The 20,582-nt window shown below is 45.2% G+C and overlaps 1 protein-coding gene across 2 annotated transcripts in view; it reads left to right on the forward strand.

The window, feature by feature from the left end:
- The window catches only part of NCKIPSD (NCK interacting protein with SH3 domain), a 127,148-nt gene that overhangs the window by 70,815 nt on the left and 35,751 nt on the right, over positions 1-20,582 (forward strand). For both annotated transcript variants that reach the window (XM_054978471.1, XM_054978472.1), the window contains exon 5: positions 9,254-9,852. In XM_054978471.1, coding sequence (XP_054834446.1) covers positions 9,254-9,852 — 599 coding nt within the window. The remainder of the gene's footprint in view (positions 1-9,253; positions 9,853-20,582) is intronic.

The raw sequence follows: 20,582 nt of genomic DNA on the forward strand, positions 1-20,582 counted from the left end.
AATCAGGCACATCTGGAGAATTCAGAGTCTCAACTGGACATGAAAGATGATGCAAAAAGTAGGTTTGCTCTTTGTGAAACAAAACACAAAAGCAGTGGTAATACCTGATATTAGGACCAACCCAAAAGATGCAAAACTGTAGGGTTTGGGGAGGGGGTCCTGATGAAAAGTCCTGATAAGGTTAATAATCACTAAAATTGCTATTGTTGCTTTTTGGTTAAGCTACTTCTCCTTGTACAAATAAGATTATCAGAAAATTGTGTGTATTTCCATACACACTTTGTTCTAACTATAAAGTCTGCCAGAAAAGGACAAGAGTATCTACAGTACCCTCATTTTTTGGAAAAGAAGCAATAAAATTCCGTGAAGGAAAATACAGGCAGAGTCTTAAGCAAAATCTCCTAATAGAATGTCAGTAAGTTGAACTTACCTTGCATACTGGGTTTGGGCAGTTACCTTGGTTTAGTCATGGTTGAAATGGGGTGAAGGAAGAATGCAAAAGAAGCCAGGTTCTGCAAGTTTGCTAAAGAGAATAAATCGGGCAGTTCTTCTAATATATTCATTAATTTTTGACATTAGACAGCAACCCTTTTCCATTTCAGCAAAACTGATGATTATCACTTAACAATGGCAGCCATTCTAGGTTAAATGCTTAACCTTAATTGCAGTGCAGTACAATAATAGAGAGGAAGATAAGAATAGGGCTCCTGTAGTATTGGCAAGCAATTGACAAGGGACTTTGATGAGTGGAAAAAGTCACTTTTCCAGACCTTAGAAAGACTTTCTCCGAGCTTTTAGCAGATTTTTTTAACTCTTTAAGAGTTCTTTGCTGTATCTATGATGTCAGGACACTTATTTATGTTTACAGATCTTGGGTCCTTAAAGAACATATTAGAACACTTAATGCCAAACTGAGTTCTGCAGTTTCATAGCACATCAAAATGGTGCAATGAAGTAATTCACCTAGTTACGCTCCTATTAAGTTGTAGAGAATTCTTTCATAGATGGGAGAGTATGCTGGTTTATGTCAGCTTAATATGGACGAGTCTCCCTTCAGCTTGATTCTGAATGGGCTTAGTTAAATTGAAGGACTTTCGCTTATCTGACAATCATACTGTTTATGACCCTATTCTGAAGTTTCCTTGTATTCCTGAGGATGACACTGGGAAGCATGTCAGTGATCCAGCTTCTTTCTCCAACCCTTTCCCTTGAACTCCCTGTTCTCTGTACTCTATAAATTCCCCAAAACTTGCTTGTACTGATTACGGCGTGGGGAGGGGAAGGTTGTAATTATTGTACCCAGAAATGCTAGGACTCCTTGGAAATATAGTTTCCCAGGCCTCCTCAGTCATCTTGGATGTCCCCAGCACCTTTGCTTCTAAGAAAGTTTGAGTGGAAAAGAGAAAAGGCAGTAGAATGGAGGGGGCTGGCATAGAGCTACTTGTAAGCTGGGCTTGAACTGGCGAGGTTGGTGGTGGTAATGGTTGGACTCCACTTGTAATGAACTTGAGAATTTCTATCTGGGAAAGGTTTGTTTCCGAATCCCGTTCACCCTTCCAGTTCTGAAATTTAGCATCTTCTCTGGAAAAAGGACCGTATTATAAGAGAAACTTAGACTGTCAACATCCCATTACTTAGATTAATGATCTTCAGAGGGCTCATCTTTAACTCCTAGGTGTCAGGATCTGTCATGTTTTAGGTTCTTAACCTGAGTTACGCCATATTAAATGGGTAGTTGTTAGTCTTTCTCTCCCTCCAGGTCCAGGTGTTATTTTGACCGCACTTTCCATGGGAAAAAATACTCTTATCTGTTTCCACAGCCAGAGACCTTGACGAGCCGAGCCTTCCCACAGCAAAGTTCTCATCGCCCTGGAAGATGGGGGGAGGCTGGGAATGAAGGGTTTGATGTATCACATGTGCTTTCTTTTCCCATTGTCGACAATGACTGTGTTCAGCTAAGGTCCATCCTGGGCCTTGGAATATGGATACTTGTATCAGAGCCTAGTCTTTCAATAAAACCTTTTGAAATCAAGAAATTGTGCTTCGTGCAGAAGGGGGAGACGAACTCTAGCTAACAGGGATTCCATAGTCTGACATTTTGTCAAGAATCCTACCTTTACTCCCCCGACCCCTCACCCAGAGAGGATGGATACCAGCAGGAATCTGACTGATCCGTCTGTGCCTGGACAGGAGGGTGCCGGGACTACTGAACTGCCTGCCGGTGGTACCGGGCAGGATCAAGCAACTCGTGAGGCAGCTCGCCCTAGAACGAGTGGGATTCGTGAACGTGAACAGCTGCTATCGTTGCCAACTCCTCGCCAGTGGGGCTCCAGACCCCGGGAATCCAGGGAGAGGCGAGCTGGTACCATGTTCTCCTGCTCAATGATTGATCTAAGTCGGGTCGACGGAGCAGGAAGCAACGGGAGGACCCATTTGGGAAACGGGTCGCCTATCCACGTTCTCGGTGGGCGCTACTCGGGCCAGCCCCCAGCAGTGGTTTAGATGGGATGCGCAGGCCAGGCGTCTGGTGGAGGATCTCCAACGGGGGGAGGCCAGTGGGCCTCAGAACTGGGAGACTGTGTGCAATGACCTTTTAAGTTGGGATTACACTGATGTGGGCTCAACTGGAACTTGGGATGCTGGCGCAGGAGCCCCAGATGCAGACCCATGTTGGAACCGATTACAAAATCAAGCTCATGTGGTACAGTATGGAATACTGGCCGTTATGGGAATGGCCAAGGGCTGGATGGCTAGTGCTGCGGAAGGGCAAGAACCCCCAAGGGAAACCTCAGCCAGTGAGGATTGGGTACCGGGAATTTTAGGTGATGCTGCGGAAGAAGCGGATAGACAGCAGCGCGACTGGGAAGAGACCTTGCTCGGGCCAGATCAGACCGGGCCAGCCGAGGGGGAGGAGGTGGATTACAGCACTCCTGCCCATTACCGGCAGCTAGAAGACCGACTGGATGCGATGGAAGGAGACCTGGCCCAAGCTGTCTAGCTAATAGGCCTGCTGGTGCAAGGAGATGGCTCTCAAGCCCGGCAGGCAGGAGGGGCGCACGCTCAAGCACAGCCGGTCCCAGCGCTGCCTGCTCCAGGACCCCAGTCACCGGTTCAAGACCAGCCGGGACCTCAACAACCAGTGCCGCCACCAGCTACTCAAGTTCCGCAGCTACAGCAGCAGCCACTGCCACCTCCGGCCCCGGTCCTGCAACCGCTGCCCCAGCAGCCGCCGGTGCAACCTGCGCCAGCCCCTCAACCTTTGCCGCCACCGCCGGTGCAACCTGCGCCAGCCCCTCAACCTTTGCTGCCACCGCCCGTGCAGCCCGTGCCAGCCCCGCAGCCTCTGCCGCCGCCACCACCTCTGGTGCAACCCATGCCGGCCCCACAGCCTCTGCCGCTGCCGCCGTTACCCGCCCCGGGTCCACTGCCACAGCCTCCAGCAGGGCAAGTAGGGCCTCTAAGGAGACCAGCTAGGCCAGGCGGGAAGGCGCCGGGGAGGGCAGCGAGACCAGCCCCTAGACCTCAACAGATCCCAGGTCGAATGCCGGCTCCCCTCCGACCACAGCCACAACAGCCACCGCAGTTTGGCCCTCCGCCCCTAGCCCAGAGATGGCAAGGTGGAGCGGCGTTACCTATGGGATGGATTAAGTTGGAGGCCACCTTTGATGGAGATACCCACAAATTGGGATTTTTCGTGGTACAAGCCCTCCAGTTTTTCAATCGATGGGGCTATCTATTCCCGGACGAGGAGAGCCGAGTCACCCATCTAGCGTCCAGACTAGAAGGCAGGGCAGCAGAATGGTACGCGACTCTATATTATTCAGGGGCTCCAGAACTGAACACTTTACAAGACTTTATTGCCGCACTTAGAGCCCACTATGAAGATCCTTTGGAGGAGGAGAGAGCACGCACCGAGCTACAGACCCTCAGACAGGGATCTCAGCCAGTGAGAGAGTATGCAGCCACGTTTCGTCAACTTGCAGCCAAATGTCCCCATTGTGAGGAGGGGACAAAAATAGTGATGTTCCGCAATGGGATGAATCCCAAGTTGCTCGATCGAGCCTTAATGCAAGATGATCCCCCGACCTTGATGGGATGGATACAACTAGCGTGTGAGGTGGAAAATCACACCCAAGTAGTCCGCCTTGTGGAGCAACAGCAAGCAATGGCAAATAGAAGACTCCCGGCCGTAGCGAGAGGGGCTCATGGTGCACTGCTGGCTAGGGGAGCTCGAGAAACCCGGTGGAGACAAGGCCTTTGTTTGCAGTGTGGGAACAGCGGGCATTTTGCAGCCCAGTGCCCTCTTCGAGCGCAAGCTCAGCCACCTCCCCCAGCTGCTCGTCCAGTTCCAGCCCCGAGAACCAGTCGAGGCAGAGGAATGCCGGAGCCGCCTAGACAAAGGGCTGGAAGCCAAAAAAATGTAGATGGAACTTGATGTCCATTTCACGGAGGAGGATACGTCCAGCCCGCAATCGGGAAACGAGATGGATCTGTCGTGAGGAGGCCCCAACGGCAGATCACACAGGAGTCCACCCCAGCAGAGGTGAGAGAGAGGGGGGCCATTTTATTCGTTCCAGTAATGTTAACCAATCCAAGGAGGAGAACTCATATTCGGGTGCAAGCTCTAATTGATTCGGGATGCTCAAGAGACATTATTGCACCCGCCCTGGTAAATGGTTTGGGATTAGAAACCTGAGAACTTAAAAGCCCAATTATCTTTGAACAAATGGACGGGTCCAATATGAACCCTGCTCTCCAAGAAACGGAGTTGGTACCCACGGGAATGGGCAAACAGTGGGAGAGCCAGTCCTATATTGTCAGCCAAGCGGCCAAATATCCCCTCATCCTAGGTAGCAGATGGCTGTGGGACCATAATCCTTATATTAACTGGGCCAAAGGCATGATTGTGTTCGATCGAGAATATTGCAGCGATCATCATTGGCAAAAGGACTGGGGGGAAGAATCCTCGCTGACCTTAGAAGTAGCGTTGCTCTCCGCAGAAGACCTCAACCTGATTCCGGTAGAATACAGAGATTTGGCGCAAGCTTTTAGTCAGGAGGAGGCGGATAGCTTACCACCGCACCGGAAAACTGATTGTGCGATCGAATTGATCCCAGGAGAAAGTCTGCCAAAAGGAAAGCTTTATTCCATGAGCCCAGCCGAGAGAGAGGAGCTCCAAAAGTTCACAGATAAAAACCTAGAGAGAGGTTTTATCCAACCGGCTAGCTCCCCCCATGCCGCACCAGTGCTATTCGTAAAGAAAAAGGATGGGGGGTTGAGACTTTGCATGGATTTCAGAGGCATCAATGCTGTGTCCATGACCAATGCCTACCCAATTCCCCTGATTCGGGACCTGCTAAGCATGGTGGCGCAGAGTAAGATATTTTCAAAGTTGGACTTAAAAGATGCTTATTTCCATGTTAGAATCAGAGAAGGGGATGAATGGAAAACCGTGTTCAATATGCCATTAGGCCAATATGAATACCTCGTTATGCCTTTTGGTTTATCTGGAGCACCTGCTATTTACATGTCAATGATCAATGAGGTGCTACATAAGTTTTTTATAAGGGAGTGGTCGTTTATCTGGATGATGTGTTAATCTTTACAGAAACCAGAGAGGAACATGTTAAATTAGTCAGAGAAGTTTTAACCACCCTGATACAGTATAAACTCCCTATCAAATTGTCCAAATGTGAGTTTCATAAGACTGAGCTGGACTACCTGGGCTATTGCATTTCAGGTCAAGGCTTAAAAATGGATCCGGCTAAAATCCAAGCCGTGAAGGAATGGCAAGCCCCTACTACCCGAAAGCAACTACAATCTTTCTTGAGCTTTGCCAATTTTTACAGACAATTTATTAAGGGGTTTGCCCAGATTGCCCTCCCATTAACAGATTTATTAAAGACAAAAGGGAGGGGAGAGCAAATGGCTAAACCCACGAGCAAGCTTAGCTGGGGGCCGGAATGCCAAATGGCATTTGAGAAACTGAAGGACCAATTTACTTCTGAACCGGTCCTCCAGCACCCGGACGAAAACCAAACCTTCATAGTGCAAGTGGATGCGAGCGATGCGGCCGTTGGCGGAGTCCTCTTGCAGAGAGGGGAGGACGGAAAAGTACGGCCCTGTGCATACTTGTCTAGAAAGTTCACTGAGGCTGAGCGTAATTGGAATGTCTGGGAGAAGGAGGCTTTCGCGGTTAAATTAGTCCTTTCTACGTGGCGGCATTGGCTGGAGGGGGCACACCATCAGTTCGAGGTGTGGACGGACCACAAAAACTTAGAAGCTTTGCGCACCCCCCGAAGGCTTAATGCTAAACAGCTTCAGTGGGCCGAATTCTTCTCAAAGTTTGATTTCACCCTAAAGTTTCTTCCAGGCAAATCCAACTTCTTAGCGGACGCTCTTTCGTGCATGCCCCAATTGCAAAGCAGAAGGGAGGAGACTATTGATACTGTTTTCTCTCCCCGTCAGTTGGGAGGTGTGGTCACCACTCGTAGCCAAGCCCCCAAACAGCAGAGTAAGCCAAGTGGGTGGAGAGCTAAAGTGAAAAGCGAGGTGGAAAAGGAGGGGGAGCGAGCACCCACAGGAAAAATGTCTCAGACAGCAGTGGGAGACTGGATTAAAGAAAACAAACTATATTCCCGCTAGCCTCAGGAAAGAGGTGTTACAGCAATGACATGATGCCCGCACCACAGGCCATTTCGGTTATCTAAAGACTTTACACTTGGTTCAAAGGCAGTTTTGGTGGCCAGGAATGAGAAGGGATGTGTCACAATATGTGTCTTCCTGTCCTACTTGCATTATGGCCAAGGGGAAAGCCTCCTGGACTGCTACAGCCCCTGGAAGTTCCCAATCGGCCTTGGGAAGTGATCTCTATGGATTTTATCACTGATCTGCCCTCCTCAAAAGGTTGTACTTGTATTCTAGTAGTAGTGGATTTGTTTTCCAAACAAGCTCATTTCATTCCATGCACCGCCGTGCCTACAGCGAGAAAGCTAGCCAGTTTGTTCATGAAACATATTGTAAAACTGCACTCTTTTCCTTCCAAGGTGATTTTGGATCGCGGTGGACAGTTCGTTGCCAACTTTTGGCGGGAGCTTTTACAACTGGCGGGCATTGAACAAGGATTAAGCTCTGCCTACCATCCCGAGAGCGATGGGCAGTCTGAAAGGCTAAATCAAGTATTAGAGCAATTCCTTAGGTGTTACATTAATTTCCAGCAGGATAACTGGACCGACCTGATCCATTTAGCAGAATATTCATATAACAATTCGGTCCACAGTTCCACAGGAGAAACACCTTTTACAATTGTGCATGGCTATGGAGGAGTCGCATTTCCATTTGACTTACAACCAGAAAACCAGCAAGCCGGAGACTTAGGAGATTGGTGGACCACCATCTCCAAGCAACGGACATTAATTCAAAAGACTCTGGCCAAAGCGAAAGCGGATTATAAAAAGCATGCTGATTGCCATTGTGTGGAGCAGTAGGAATTGCAACCTGGAGAAAAAGTCTACATCTCCACCAAAAACTTTAAAACAGAGCAAGCCAGCAAAAAATTAGGCTTGAAATATTTGGGACCCTTTGAAATCAAAAAAGTCATAAACGGGGTGACTGCAGAACTCGAACTCCCAAAGAATCTACGCCATATACACCCCACGTTTCACATCAGCCTACTGAAAAAAGCACCACCTCCAGATGAATGGCATCCTGAACAATACCGATACCCCACCCAACTCTTGTTGATGGCCAAGTACACTATGAAATAAAGGAAATCTTGGATTCAAAACGCAAACATAATAAACTCTTTTACATAGTTAGGTGGAAAGACTTTGAGGAGGGGTACAGAGAATGGGTGGAAGCTTCTCAAGTCAGAGCCCCAAGGCTCCTCGCTAAGTTTAATTCTAGGTACCCTGAAAAGGCGGGACCAGAAGGGTGAGAGGAGGGGCCTTAAGGGGGGCAGAATGTCAGGATCTGTCATGTTTTAGGTTCTTAACCTGACTTATGCCATATTAAATAGGTAGTTGTTAGTCTTTCTGTCCCTCCAGGTCCAGGTGTTATTTTGACCGCGCTTTCCATGGGAGAGAATACTCTTACCTGTTTTTACAGCGAGAGACCTTGACAAGCTGAGCCTTCCCACAGCAAAGTTCTCATCACCCTGGAAGATGGGGGGAGGCTGGGAATGAAGTGTTTGATGTATCACATGTTGTGCTTTCTTTTCCCATTCTCGACAATGACTGTATTCAGCTAAGGTCCATCCTGGACCTTAGCATATGGATACTTGTATCAGAGCCTAGTCTTTCAATAAAACCTTTTGAAATCAAGAAATTGTGCTTCTTGCAGAAGGGGGAGACGAACTCTAGATAACAGGGATTCCATAGTCTGACACTAGGTGGCGGCATGGTATCTACTGAGCTGCCAGCATGTGCCAAGTCATATGATGTCTCATCTACATGACAGGAAGAGGAGGGACTGAAACTTTTTCCCTTGCTAATATTAAGCCCAGGAACGTGGACAGCAGATCACAAGAGGTATACCCTAGTGAGGAAGAGGCTAGGACAGTCATGTTTGCAAAGACCTTCCCAAGCCTTTTCCATTCCCTCTCTCTAGCTAAAAAGAATCTTGCCCATTACCACTCTCTGCATATATTCAGAGAGTGGCAACAGGTGGCATTCTTGAACATTCCAGAAAGCAGAACCGAAACAAAAAAAGCAGCTCTGTAAGGGCTCATGACACAGCAAGAGGGGCTCTGCTTATCGAAGGATCCCAACCCAGGGATTGAAGACCACTGTTTAGATTGCTAGAGATGGAGGACAGTTAGTATCTTTCAGTCTGACTCATGATGCGCGCGCTGTACAGTTTAGGCAGTATTCTGTTCACTTTTATTTCTCTCTTAGAGAAATAAGAAAAGCATTATTTAAGATAACAGATGCATGCTTTACATGAAAAGTGTTATCTGTCCCTGTGGTGGGGAAAGCTCTTCCGACTTTGTTAATATTTTTCTGTAAAAACACTAACATCTTTGAAGAGAATTCATGTCTGTAAAACACCTTGTTCTACCTTCTTGTAAGGAGGTTAGTGATCAGAAATACTCAAGAGAGAACTAATACAATTTTGCTTTGAAATAAGTGAGCCAAGAAGAGGTGTTAAACTACTTTGGAAGCATGTACAATGAGGTCCTTAATAGATTTTGCTGCTGCGGTTTGTGGTATTTCTTTGATGTTGCTGATGGTATGTTGTAATTGTCCCCTTTCAGATGCAGTTGAAATCACTTCTGGGTCAGTTTCCAGTGCCTCTTCTGTAAGTACAACTTCACTGGATACCTTGTACACAGGCTCTACGGAGTCAGGACTCCCGACTGCTACTCCCAGCCCCAGCAACACCCCTCCCCCTGTTCCCAGCAGAAGTGCACACACAATGATATCACACGGCTTGGATATTAGTCCTGTCACTCAAAGAAAACAGGAAAGTGCAAATAAATCCCCCCAGACCAAAAGGGCTGCCCCGCAGCCTCCCATGCAAACAGAGGCTCTTAATGAAAATGAGGAAAAGAGCTTGCAGGCCAAGGAGACTGTGCCAGCTGTTCCTGCCGAGTTAGAAGCCTTTGACTCCCTTTGCCTTGAAGATAAGAAGACATCTGGTTTGGAGGCTGTGGCCCTGGAATCATCTGGCCTGGCAGTATCTGTGCCGAAGACAATAGGTGCCGAATTGATCGAACTAGTCCGCAGAAACACAAATCTCAGCTACGAACTCTCCCGAGTTGCCATAGGTGTGGTCATTGGCCACATTCAGACTTCCATTTCTGCCACTAGTAGCATCATGGAACAGATTCTCATCTCACTGGTGGAAAACAAGGTAGGAAAAATGTTAAAGTGCTTCTTTGGGCAAATGGTTAGAGATGGAACATTAGTGTGATATCTAAAATTGCATGTATGTCCCTGTTGCGTTTGGCTGAATGACTAAATGAATAATTTGGGGATAATTGAAATTGTGCTAAGTCACAGCTGGGGAGGGGACATTGTGGCTATGGAGAAAGTCTACTCAAGAGAGAAGAAACCCAGTGTTCAAAATGTAATTTGATCTCACTGTAGTGTGAAGAAGGTTCAAGTGCCCTTAATTAACATGAATGGTAAATATGAATTCCATTGTAAATTCTGTTTAATTTCTTTTTGGGACTAATGAGGTAAAATCCACTTCTCATCGCTTACCAGTTGATTAACTTGCTGGTTTATAAAGGACTGCTTGTGTGAAGGAAGTTTAAGAGCCAGTGTGGAATAGTTAGAGGCTTGAATCAGGGAGATACGGGCTCAAATACCCATGCTGCCATGTATCTTACTGGGTGACACCAGTGCATGGATCTCTGTCTGGCATAAGAGGCTATATGATGCCAATATGACAGGCTCCCTGTATATGTCAACTCAGAACAATAGCTGCCAAAAAGGCAATCTCAATTTTCAATACATAAGTTAGATGTATTATTTAAAATAGTTTGTACCACATTTTAAAAAATACTTAATAACAGTATACAAATGTGATTTAAACAACAGTGCAAAAAGCACAACTGAAATGAAGTAAAAATGTGTAATCCATATAGAAAGTGCATAAAACAGTTTTAGAGCAGCAGCATAATCAATATAAAAAGCATAATCCTAAAGCAACAGCATCAAAATCTATCCATATTACAAACTGGCAGCAATTTGCTTTTATCTTGGACTGGCTAGACTACTGATGCCCAGCATATAAGTAGGAATTTGCTCTTACCTGGTTGGGAAACACTGAGGTTTACTTAGACACATGAGTGCCTCTTTAGGAAGAAGGTATTAACTAGAACTTTGTAGAGTACACACTACATCATCATGTTCTGTGCATATTGGAAGAGTAATTTTTTATCCCAACTTTACAAAAGTTCACAGTAAGTTTTGGAGGTACGAAAGCGTGCATGATCAGTTCTGCACTTTTATTATACAAAAATGGTTCAATGATTAAACTTCACATGCTGTAAGCAGTAACAAAAAGAAAATTGTGGTGATGAGACCTTGTTGATGTCCTTGTCAATAAAAAGCAATTAATATTGTGTCTGAAGAGAATTGGACAAGGGTTGTAATGTACCTGGGATTTTTCCAACCTTCATTAATAAACAGCCAGTGTTTTGTTGGTGCTTTGTAAAAATTGTAGTTATCTGGTATAAAAGAGAAAATATTAGTTCTAAATCTACAAGAGAGAATCATAAATAACATGTGTCTGTCAAGATCCCGTTCAGAATATTTTAACCTGAATGACTTTCCCTCCTAAATTAGATTCCTAAAGAGAATGCCATAATAGGTAGTCTGCACACTGCTCATTGGATGTTTACATGCCCTCACAATCAAATCCTTTGATCATAGTCAACCTGGTATACACTGTGCTTTTCGGTGCTCTACTTTCTATTTTTCTGTGAACTCAGCTTTCTTTATAAAGCACTCCTTTTCTGCTGCTTGCTGTCTATTGTTCCATAGTTTGTTTCCAGTCCACATTTTGGAACTCTTAAAGCATCCTCAAGCAATATTGGAACTACTTGCTTCTCCTGCCCTATGTATATGTAAATAGTGCCTTTGTAATGGTCATTGTTATGATCATTGTTTTCCCACCTAAAGCCAGTTATTTAGGTAAAAATCTCTGATTCTCTCAGTCAATTGATCTCCTTTCCATTATGCTCTAGAGAGCTTCCAGTCATTTTCTAATATGAAAGCTTTATTGCTGCTGGCAATATTACAGGGAAGTATTCAGAGAGGTATTCAGATATGGTAAACTGTTCAAAATTCAGATCAAATAGTAATGATAATGCATCTTTATCAAGTTAAAAAAGCAATTGCTTGCTAGGTGCCATACCTCACGTAATGTGAAGTTCTGCTGTCACTCTAAGCAACAGCAGAACTTCACATTACGTGAGGTATGGCACCTAGCAAGCAATTGCTTTTTTAACTTGATAAAGATGCATTATCAGTTTTTAGCCTAGATTTAGCAGAAATCTTAAACCATTTTATCTTGTAGCTATTTTCCTCCCAACCTGTCCACAATTTGGGTTAAGCTGTCAGAAGTTTGGATCCATATTTTGTGCTGCTCCAAAGGCAGCTGCTAAAATACGCTATGCCAACCATATCTGGATAAACAGGCTTGATTACCACAACTAATCTTTAATTTGGCAACTATATGGAACCTTATTTCTCATGTTAAAGTAACTTTAAAATATTCAGGGTTTTTTTTCTTTTGGTTCTGGCCCTGTACTGGAAAATGAGCTGTGACATTTTCTGTTTGGAACTATATGGAAAATGCTTATACTTATATCTCTGTAGGCTTACAGTGATGGAAAAGACCAACATGCTATTGTCCAGCATGTTGGCCCCCCTCTCCAGACATAGTCTTGGACAAACAGGTTAACGTACTTTTTTCCAGATCATAATGTACACCAAGCGGGAGGGCTGGAGCAAAAGAATTGCGGTAGGAAGATGCTCACAGACAGAAAGGGGGCAATTTCCTCTGATTTTCCCCTTCTCCTTGTTCCTGGCACCACTATCCTTCAGAAGAGCATTATGCAGTGGGCCTCAGCAGGGTGTGTGAGAGGAAAGTTGCATTCTGTGGATGGAAACGCCTTCTGTCTAGGGAAATCCTCCATAGGTACCAAGCCAAGGTGACTCAGTATAAATTGATTTCCTGAATCATCTGGAGCAAAGGATGCATTCACATCTACGTGCTCTAACATCAGAAATACTTTGCTTCAGTGCTGTGTGTGCTGCTAATTCAGTGGGCATGGGAGTAAACTGAGTTGGCTGTTTATTACTGTCTGGCAGCGAGTTGGCAGCACTGCATAAGTGAACTTCTACTGTTTGTAGATGTATGTGCTGGGCACCCTAACCAAGTCATGCTGTACAGGAGAAGGCATGTTATAACCCAGTTATATGTTACACCATGGTCTTGTAACCTGTTACGTCATGGCCCAATCCCTTCATCATGATAAAGAAAGCCCAAACCAAGCTGATGGGGAAGAGGTGAGAGGTGATCATAGCATGGTATAGTGTTTGCAGCATTGGACTGCAACATCTGTTCAGCCATGAGCTTGCTAGGTGACATTAGATTGGTGACATACATTCAGCCTAACCTGCCTCACAGGGTGGTTGTGAGGACAAAACCGAGAAGAAGAAATGACATACCATCATGATCCCCTTGACAGAAGGGCAGGCTAAAAATGTAACAGATAAGCAAAGGTCAGTGCTGCATAATGGCCTTGGGAGTCCATGTGGCAAGAAGATATTAAGATGTGTTCTTCGAGGTGTCACCTTCAGAAAATGCATTGGACTTAGGCAGTAAATATGGGGCAAAATGAAGACCCAGGTAATTAAGCGACCACAGCAGGACAGTTGTCAAGAGCAGACTTAATAGGGATGGGGGACAGGAGATGAAAAATGCTATGAGTCACATGTATATGAGAAGAGTGGGGTAGAAACTTTTTAAAGAATTCTTGACTTGAGGGACTGGGAGCTTAAAATGGTCCTTAGTGTATTTTTGAGTGGTACACATCCTCTTGGGAGTGTGAAGATCTCTCTACACTGTGTGGACCACAGCTTAAGTCCCATAGTGTTTTCTTTTTTGTACTTTCCTGGCAAAGTGAGAATTAGAGCAAGGGTATGCCAGAAGATTTTTTTAGAATTTTTTCCTTGTGGAGTAAAAGAGCATGATTGATTAAAGCTTCCCACTGCTTTGTACTAAATCTCTCATCCATTTTTTCAAGCTTCGTATTACATTCTTTAATTAGTTGTATCCTTTTTTCTATCCTCCTACTTTAAATTAAAAGTCAAAGCACTACTTTACTAAATCAATTTTAGAATCCATTACCATAGACTTATTCCCAGTGTGCTCTTTTGAAGGATGAATTGCTTGTGGTATTTTTCATTCAGGTATGCCTTGCTGCTCTGTTCATGCAGTACATGGACCAAGGGAAAAGAAATACTCTGTTGCACCTCTGATGTCACAATTTATTTTGCCATAGTATCCTGGCATAATTCTGTTAATGGGGGTGATTCTAAAAAGAGGGAAACACACCTGTAAAGTAATGATAGGGTGGGCAAAACCTGACCAAAGGTAATTTAGAACTACTTCCTAATGTACATAAGAGAAACTTCTTCGAAAATACCTGTACAAGAAGACTAAATTGGCTTTCCCATAAACTTTAGGCTTCAGTTGTCTTTATATCTACAAATCAGAAGATGTAAGATAACATAGTTTTGCATGGTGAAGAGCATCTGGAGGCCTGTTCATACATTCGGCACACTATGTAAATTGTATTCCTAGTGGGCGCAGAACAGCACATTCCTGTGGGCACACCTTCACACTTTCTCTGCACATCAATATATCTATGTCCAAACAACTCAATAGAGCTGCAGAATGGAGTGAGGCACAACTTAGGGGGATTTCTCTATGAATTTGAAGGGAAGTCCTAAAGGTTGCAGAAAAATCTGGAAAAAAATCTTTTTTAAAAAAATGAGGGGATTAAAAGTAAACTCCCCCAAATAACAGAAACAACACCTGTAGCTTTAAGAAAAGAATGCCCACAGAACTCTCAATGGCTGTTAGGGGATGCTAGGTAATCACAAGGATGTTGCCAAGCCTTCCAGACCTTGGTTTCTGTAAAGCAAAGCTTTGCAGGGAGGAGACTAGGAGGCCAAAACAGCCCTAGAAAAGATCCTGCCCTCCTCCACTACCATGTCCCCTGATGGAGGAGGAATTGCTAGGGGCAGGCCCAGTGGCAACAGCCAGAAACTCCACTGCCTGTGCAACTTGGCTGGGCCAGAAATTTCCCAGGGAAAGTTCTGTCAATTGTAAGGAAGGAGGGAACAATGAAGACATGGGGCAGATAAAGGTAGGTTGGCTGGTGGGTGGGAAGAAGAAAAGGAAGCAGGGGAGAGGGGGGGAAGGGGACACAGGAAAATGAGATCCCTCTGGCAAGTTCTTGCAGGTCACTACTGGTTTAACACAATACCTAAATGTAGTAGGCAAACATGCAGATATCCATACATATCTATGTCTATATGCAGCGTTCTCCACTTTAAAATCAACTTTTGAAAGTCCTGTGTATATATGTACATTCACCACACTTGCATACTACATTAAATATATGGAGGCAGATTGGAGTTGTGGATGGTGGGGCATACAGTCTTGTGTTCAGTTTATACAATTTAATAAATTTGGTTAAAAGCCTTAAAGTGCTCAAACCAGAAATGTGTAATTTGGCCAGTCTACCTGTTGATGCTGCATAGAAGCAATATATGTAATGAACCATCCATTCTTTTCAGGATACAAAAGCAAGAAGCCCTGCAATTCTTTTGTTAACCGTTCTTGCCAAGCTGACTAAGCTACACAGTAATAGGGTTGGCAGGCACACAAGTCAGTTGGTCAGTCTGACCTCTGGGCTAGAGAGAACTTTGTATTAGCTTTCCCCCCCAAGCACGCAGCTGTTTCTGCTAACCCCTCTAAGTTCAGAGTATCTCACAGCCAGTCCTTCTACTCAGTCACCCAGCTTCTCATTGCATCCCCCATGGCTTTTCCCAGCCCAGGATCCCTAGTATAGTAGTCAAAGAGAACCTTTCCTCGCTTTTTCAGCAGTGGAAAATCTGGCTGGATCTAACCTTATGCCCCCTGTGACTTGGTACAGTACAGTTTATTCCCATCCTCGCTGATCTGGCAGTGTGAGCAGCAGTGATGCAAAGTGCTTTACTGCTAAAGCTTTACTGTTCGAGTATTTTGGAGAAGGATAATTCCTGTCTTCACTTGTACAGTATTTTCTTGTTCAAATGTCACAAATTTTGTCCACAGTTATTTATGCTAAACAGCATATGATAATTCCAAAACGATAATCATGTTAGTCTGCTTTAGTAAAATAAACTGGAGTATTGTGGCATCACAAGAGTCTTGTATTTTTGTAAGTTTTTATTTTTAAACAAATTCTTCCCTGCCTTTCTCCTAACAGTCAGGGCCCAGGGCAGCTTACAGTTTAGGTCACACTCAATATTACAACAGCCCCTCCCCCGGCTCTTTCCGCACTTGAAAAGGTGCAGGAGGGGAAGAAGAGCACCTCAACCCACTGAGTCCAGTCAGGATCAGGGCCTCACAGCATTTTAAAATATTTGTAAAAAGGCATCCGAGTCCATGGGCTGGGCTTATGGACATTTTTATGATGAGCTTGGCCCTCATAATTCCACATGTAAAGGAAAGGCCAGGATTCTTCAGCCCTGGCTGGAAACACTCTCCCCCAAGTTGATGATGATTCAGTATTAAAGAGGTCAGTGTTTTCAGTATTATTTAAATTGATATTTGATGCAATAGCATAGAGCACAGCAGTTTGTTTGCAGCACTTTCTCTAGTACTGGATATATTCTCAATTGTGCCTATAGAAAACTGAGGCGTTTGCATTTTTAAATTTCATAAATGTGCCAAACAGTACAATTTTATATCTCAAGTTACAAAGATTTAAATTTTTTTTCTGGAAAATGAAGACAATTTTTGTTTCACAAGGCTTCAGAATTCTTAGAAATTTACTGTCTGTGTTTCTGCCATGCTGAATCTGTGAGGACTTGTATCCCAGAGAACAAGAACATCTGGATGTGTGTTAAATCCTTGCATTCACCCAGGGAGATTTGCTGCCCATTATTTCCATGGAGAGATTGCTTGATTTGTTGCCATATAGATAGATTACTGCAATATCTGTCATGCAAAGTCCGTTAATGCAGTCCTTAAAAGGCCAGAAAACCTTTCTTTGTCTAACTCCCCTGCATATCTGCAATCGTTTCCTTCTTTTGCTCTAGCAAACAGGCCTACTCTGTAACAGGATTATAACTCCAAGAGAGGGGGGAGAATCCTGTTAATTACTATATGCTCAGCCAGGGAGCTGAGCTTGCTCCTAAATGAAACACTAAGTTTTCAAAGGGACTACCCTAGAGAGTGGCTCGATAAATTGAATTAAGTGTCTGTCTCACTCAGCACTGTTAATCTGGGCTAGAGTCTCCTGGGGTGTGCTGTTGAGATGACGACCCCTTCTCTTACATTAGTTTAGTACAGGGGTTTATCACATTCTCATCAGCAAAGAGAAAAACACAATATAATTTTTGTATTGTATATGATTGTGGGGGGGGGGGGTTGTGCTGTGCACCTACCCTACTGAAAGACAGCTAAACGTTGGCTGTGTTTTCTGAACATCTTTGGCTCTCCAGAGCAGCTAATAAGGAGTTATAGGGAGAGGAGGAGAAGCAGCTTTTGCAGAATTGCAGCCAAGTTTGCACTAAAATCTGCAATCCATCTGTTAGCAGTGGAGGCGAGGTGATAGGAAAGAAACTTCCCAAAATAATCATGTTCTCTCTAGCAGAAAATGAAATCCTGCAGTGGTTGTTTCCTGCATAAAACTCTGGTCCCCGAATGCAAACCTAAAAATACAAATGAGCAAACCTTGCAAATATCATAATGTCTGTTCATTTAAATGGTTATAGTCTTGATAGTCTGGTTTCTGGAAACTGTGAGTGGGCTGGACGTCCAGCTATAATAGCTATGTTCAACAAGCACAGATCTTTCTCTGCTGGTGGAGGTAAAAGAGATGGAGTTAATTCTCAAATTAGATTAAGACAACACACAATATGTCAAGAAGTTAGTCAGATCAGAGCTATGCTAATAGATTGATCTCGTTCAAGTCCATTAGCAGTTTGGGTCGTCACTTGTCTGTGCTGGATAGCCTATGTGTTGGAGATGGTAATGAAAGAATTTGAGCATTAAGACATAAAGGAGAGCTTGGGTCCACTTAATTGCTAGAAAATGTAGTCTCCAGACTTCATTTGCTACAATTAGTTCCTCACTGGCCTAATGCAATCTTTACACCTTTCTTATAGAGAAACACAGCTTTAGGTTTATAAGAGATTCATGGGGAGGAGGCCCTCCTGGAAGTATATTGAGGTTAGGTAATGTAGGGCTTTAAAAACCACAACTTAATCCTGATGAGCAGAGGTGTTTACTGGAGGGGGTCTGATCCTGGAATGGGGATATCTCCTGTTCTTGGTGGCACTGCACTCCTACAAAGGAGCTGGTTTGTAACGTGGAAGTAGAGATGGGCATGGACTGGGAGGCGGCCACAGACCGCCAGTTCGGGGTTCGTGGACTTCCACGGACCATGAACCACGAACTTTTTAATGGACCAGCCCGGTTTGAGAACCGGTTCGAGAACCGGTTCGATTCAGAAAGGCCTTGTTTTTTCCACAGATTTTCACTTGAGTAGACTTTCCCCACCAAAGGTTCTCATGTAACACTCCTCGATCATCACTTTTCCAAAGAGACAAACAACAGCTTCCCCTCCCCTATTCTGACAGACCCTTACTCGTCCTTGGTGGAAGGAGGGAGACTTGTGCTCCTGTCCAGGAGAGGTGGCTGCCCACAGAACCCACCTACATGGGGTTGCATCAACAAGAGATGCCCTCCCTGGGGGCAGGGAGACCAACTCCCCATGATGGGAAATGAATGGATGTACTTGAGTGAAAGCCAACTCTGCAACAGGAGATCATGTAGCAATTCAAAGGCCCCTTGCTGGAATGGAAGGCATGGAAGGGATGGAAAGGATGTCTTCCACACCTCGAGGGAAGGAGACTTATGCTACCCTGTTCAGAGGGAGCCTCTTTGGCCAGTGGACAATGAGTCCCACCTCAGTGACGAGGTGTGTCTGCTTGCTTGGGTTAGGGGCAAGGCTCTGACCTGGGCCACTGTCCTACTTGTCACTGGACTTTGAGGATTGAGCCTCAAAGGGGCCCTTGCGCTCGCAGGAGCAGGATGGTTGCCGATGACACCCACTTCACCTAACGTAGTGGCGTCAACAAAGGAAGGACATGCGGGCACTGCGGACCCCTCCCCCACACCTGGGGAAGGGAGCAGAAGCGGACTCCCCAGTTGGATGGGGCCCTTGTGCTCACAGGAGCAGGAAAGTCAACAACAACACCCACTTCACTGAATGGAATGTGGCGGTGGCGACAAAAGAAGGACATGCGGGCACTGCAGCCCCCTCCCCCATGCCTGGAGGGAGCGGAAGCAGCCTCCCCACTCGGAGGGGCCCTTGCGCTCACAGGAGCAGGACGGTCACTGACAATACCCACTTCCCCAAACGTGGCGGCGTCGGCAAAGGAAGGACATGTAGGCACAGCAGCCCCCTCCCCCACAGCATATCCACCTTCCTGCCTCACCAGAAAGGATGGGAGGGACAACAGTCGTGCCTTAGACTGTTTTGTCAATATACAAATTATAATGTAAGTAGTTGAGTTTATAAAGAATAAGAGGAGGTACTTAGAAGGTACGAGGGACAGGGCTTGTCGTCAGGAGGAGGATACCAGGGACAGAGCTTGTCATCATGAGAGGGATACCAGGGACAGGGCTTGTCGTCACGAGGGGGATACGAGGGACAGGGCTTGTCATCATGAGGATACCAGGGACAGGACGTGTTGTCAGGAGGAGGATACCAAGGACAGGAACCAAGGATGGGAGGGACAACAGTCGTGCCTTAGACTGTTTTGTCAGTATACAAATTATAATGTAAGTAGTTGAGTTTATAAAGAATAAGAGGAGGTACTTAGAAGGTACGAGGGACAGGGCTTGTCTTGTGAGCCAGATTAGATTATATTACTGCGATGAGCTCTGTGTAGGGCTACCCTTGAAGCCTGTCTGGAATAGGGTTGCCAGCTCCAGGTTAGGAAATTCCTGGAGATTTTGGGGGTGGAGCCTGGAGAGGGTAGGGTTTGGGGAGAGGAAGGACCTAAATAGGGTATAATCCCAAAGCATTCACCCTATAAAGCAGACATTTTCTCCAGGGGAACTGATCTATGTTGCCTGGAGATCACTTGTAATTCCTAGTGATCTCCAGCCACTACCTGGAGGCTGGCAACCCTAGTCTGGAAGCTACAGTTGGTACAGAAAGCTGTAGACAGAAAGCTGGTTGGTGTGAGTGGCAGGGTCCATATCACTCCAGTCTTGTTCCATCTATACTGGCTCTCAGTTTACTTGGAGGCTCAATTCAAGGTGCTGGTATTGACCTTTAAAGCCCTATATGGCTTGGGGCCAGCGTACCTGAAGGACCGCCTTCTCCCCTATGAACCAACCCATTCCCTCAGGTCATCTTCAGAGGCCCTCTTTCAGGTGTCCTCGCCATCTGAGGCTAGACTGGTAGCAACCTGAGAAAGGGCCTTCTCAGTCATGGTGTCAAACTTTTGAACTCCCACCCGAGGGAGATTGTTCACTCCTCCTTTATTTCTTTCCCCAGCAGATGAACACTTTTTGTTGTGTCTGGCATACCCCCAGTAACTGTTATTGGCTCTTCTCCCTCTTCTTGGTGTTTTAAGTGTTTTAAGTTTGAATTGTTTAAAATGTTGTTTTAAATTTTTTAATGTTCACTGCCTTGGGGACCCTATTTGAGTAGAAAGGCAGTATACAGATGTTTTAAATAAATAAATAGCCAGCACCTTTAAACATAAGCCTGGAAGTATATCAGAAGCCAGTGTGTCTGGATCCTAACCGATGAAAACTACTCAAAAATT

The sequence above is a fragment of the Eublepharis macularius genome, chromosome 4 (assembly GCF_028583425.1).
Source record: "Eublepharis macularius isolate TG4126 chromosome 4, MPM_Emac_v1.0, whole genome shotgun sequence".
Taxonomy (NCBI): Eukaryota; Metazoa; Chordata; class Lepidosauria; order Squamata; family Eublepharidae; genus Eublepharis; species Eublepharis macularius.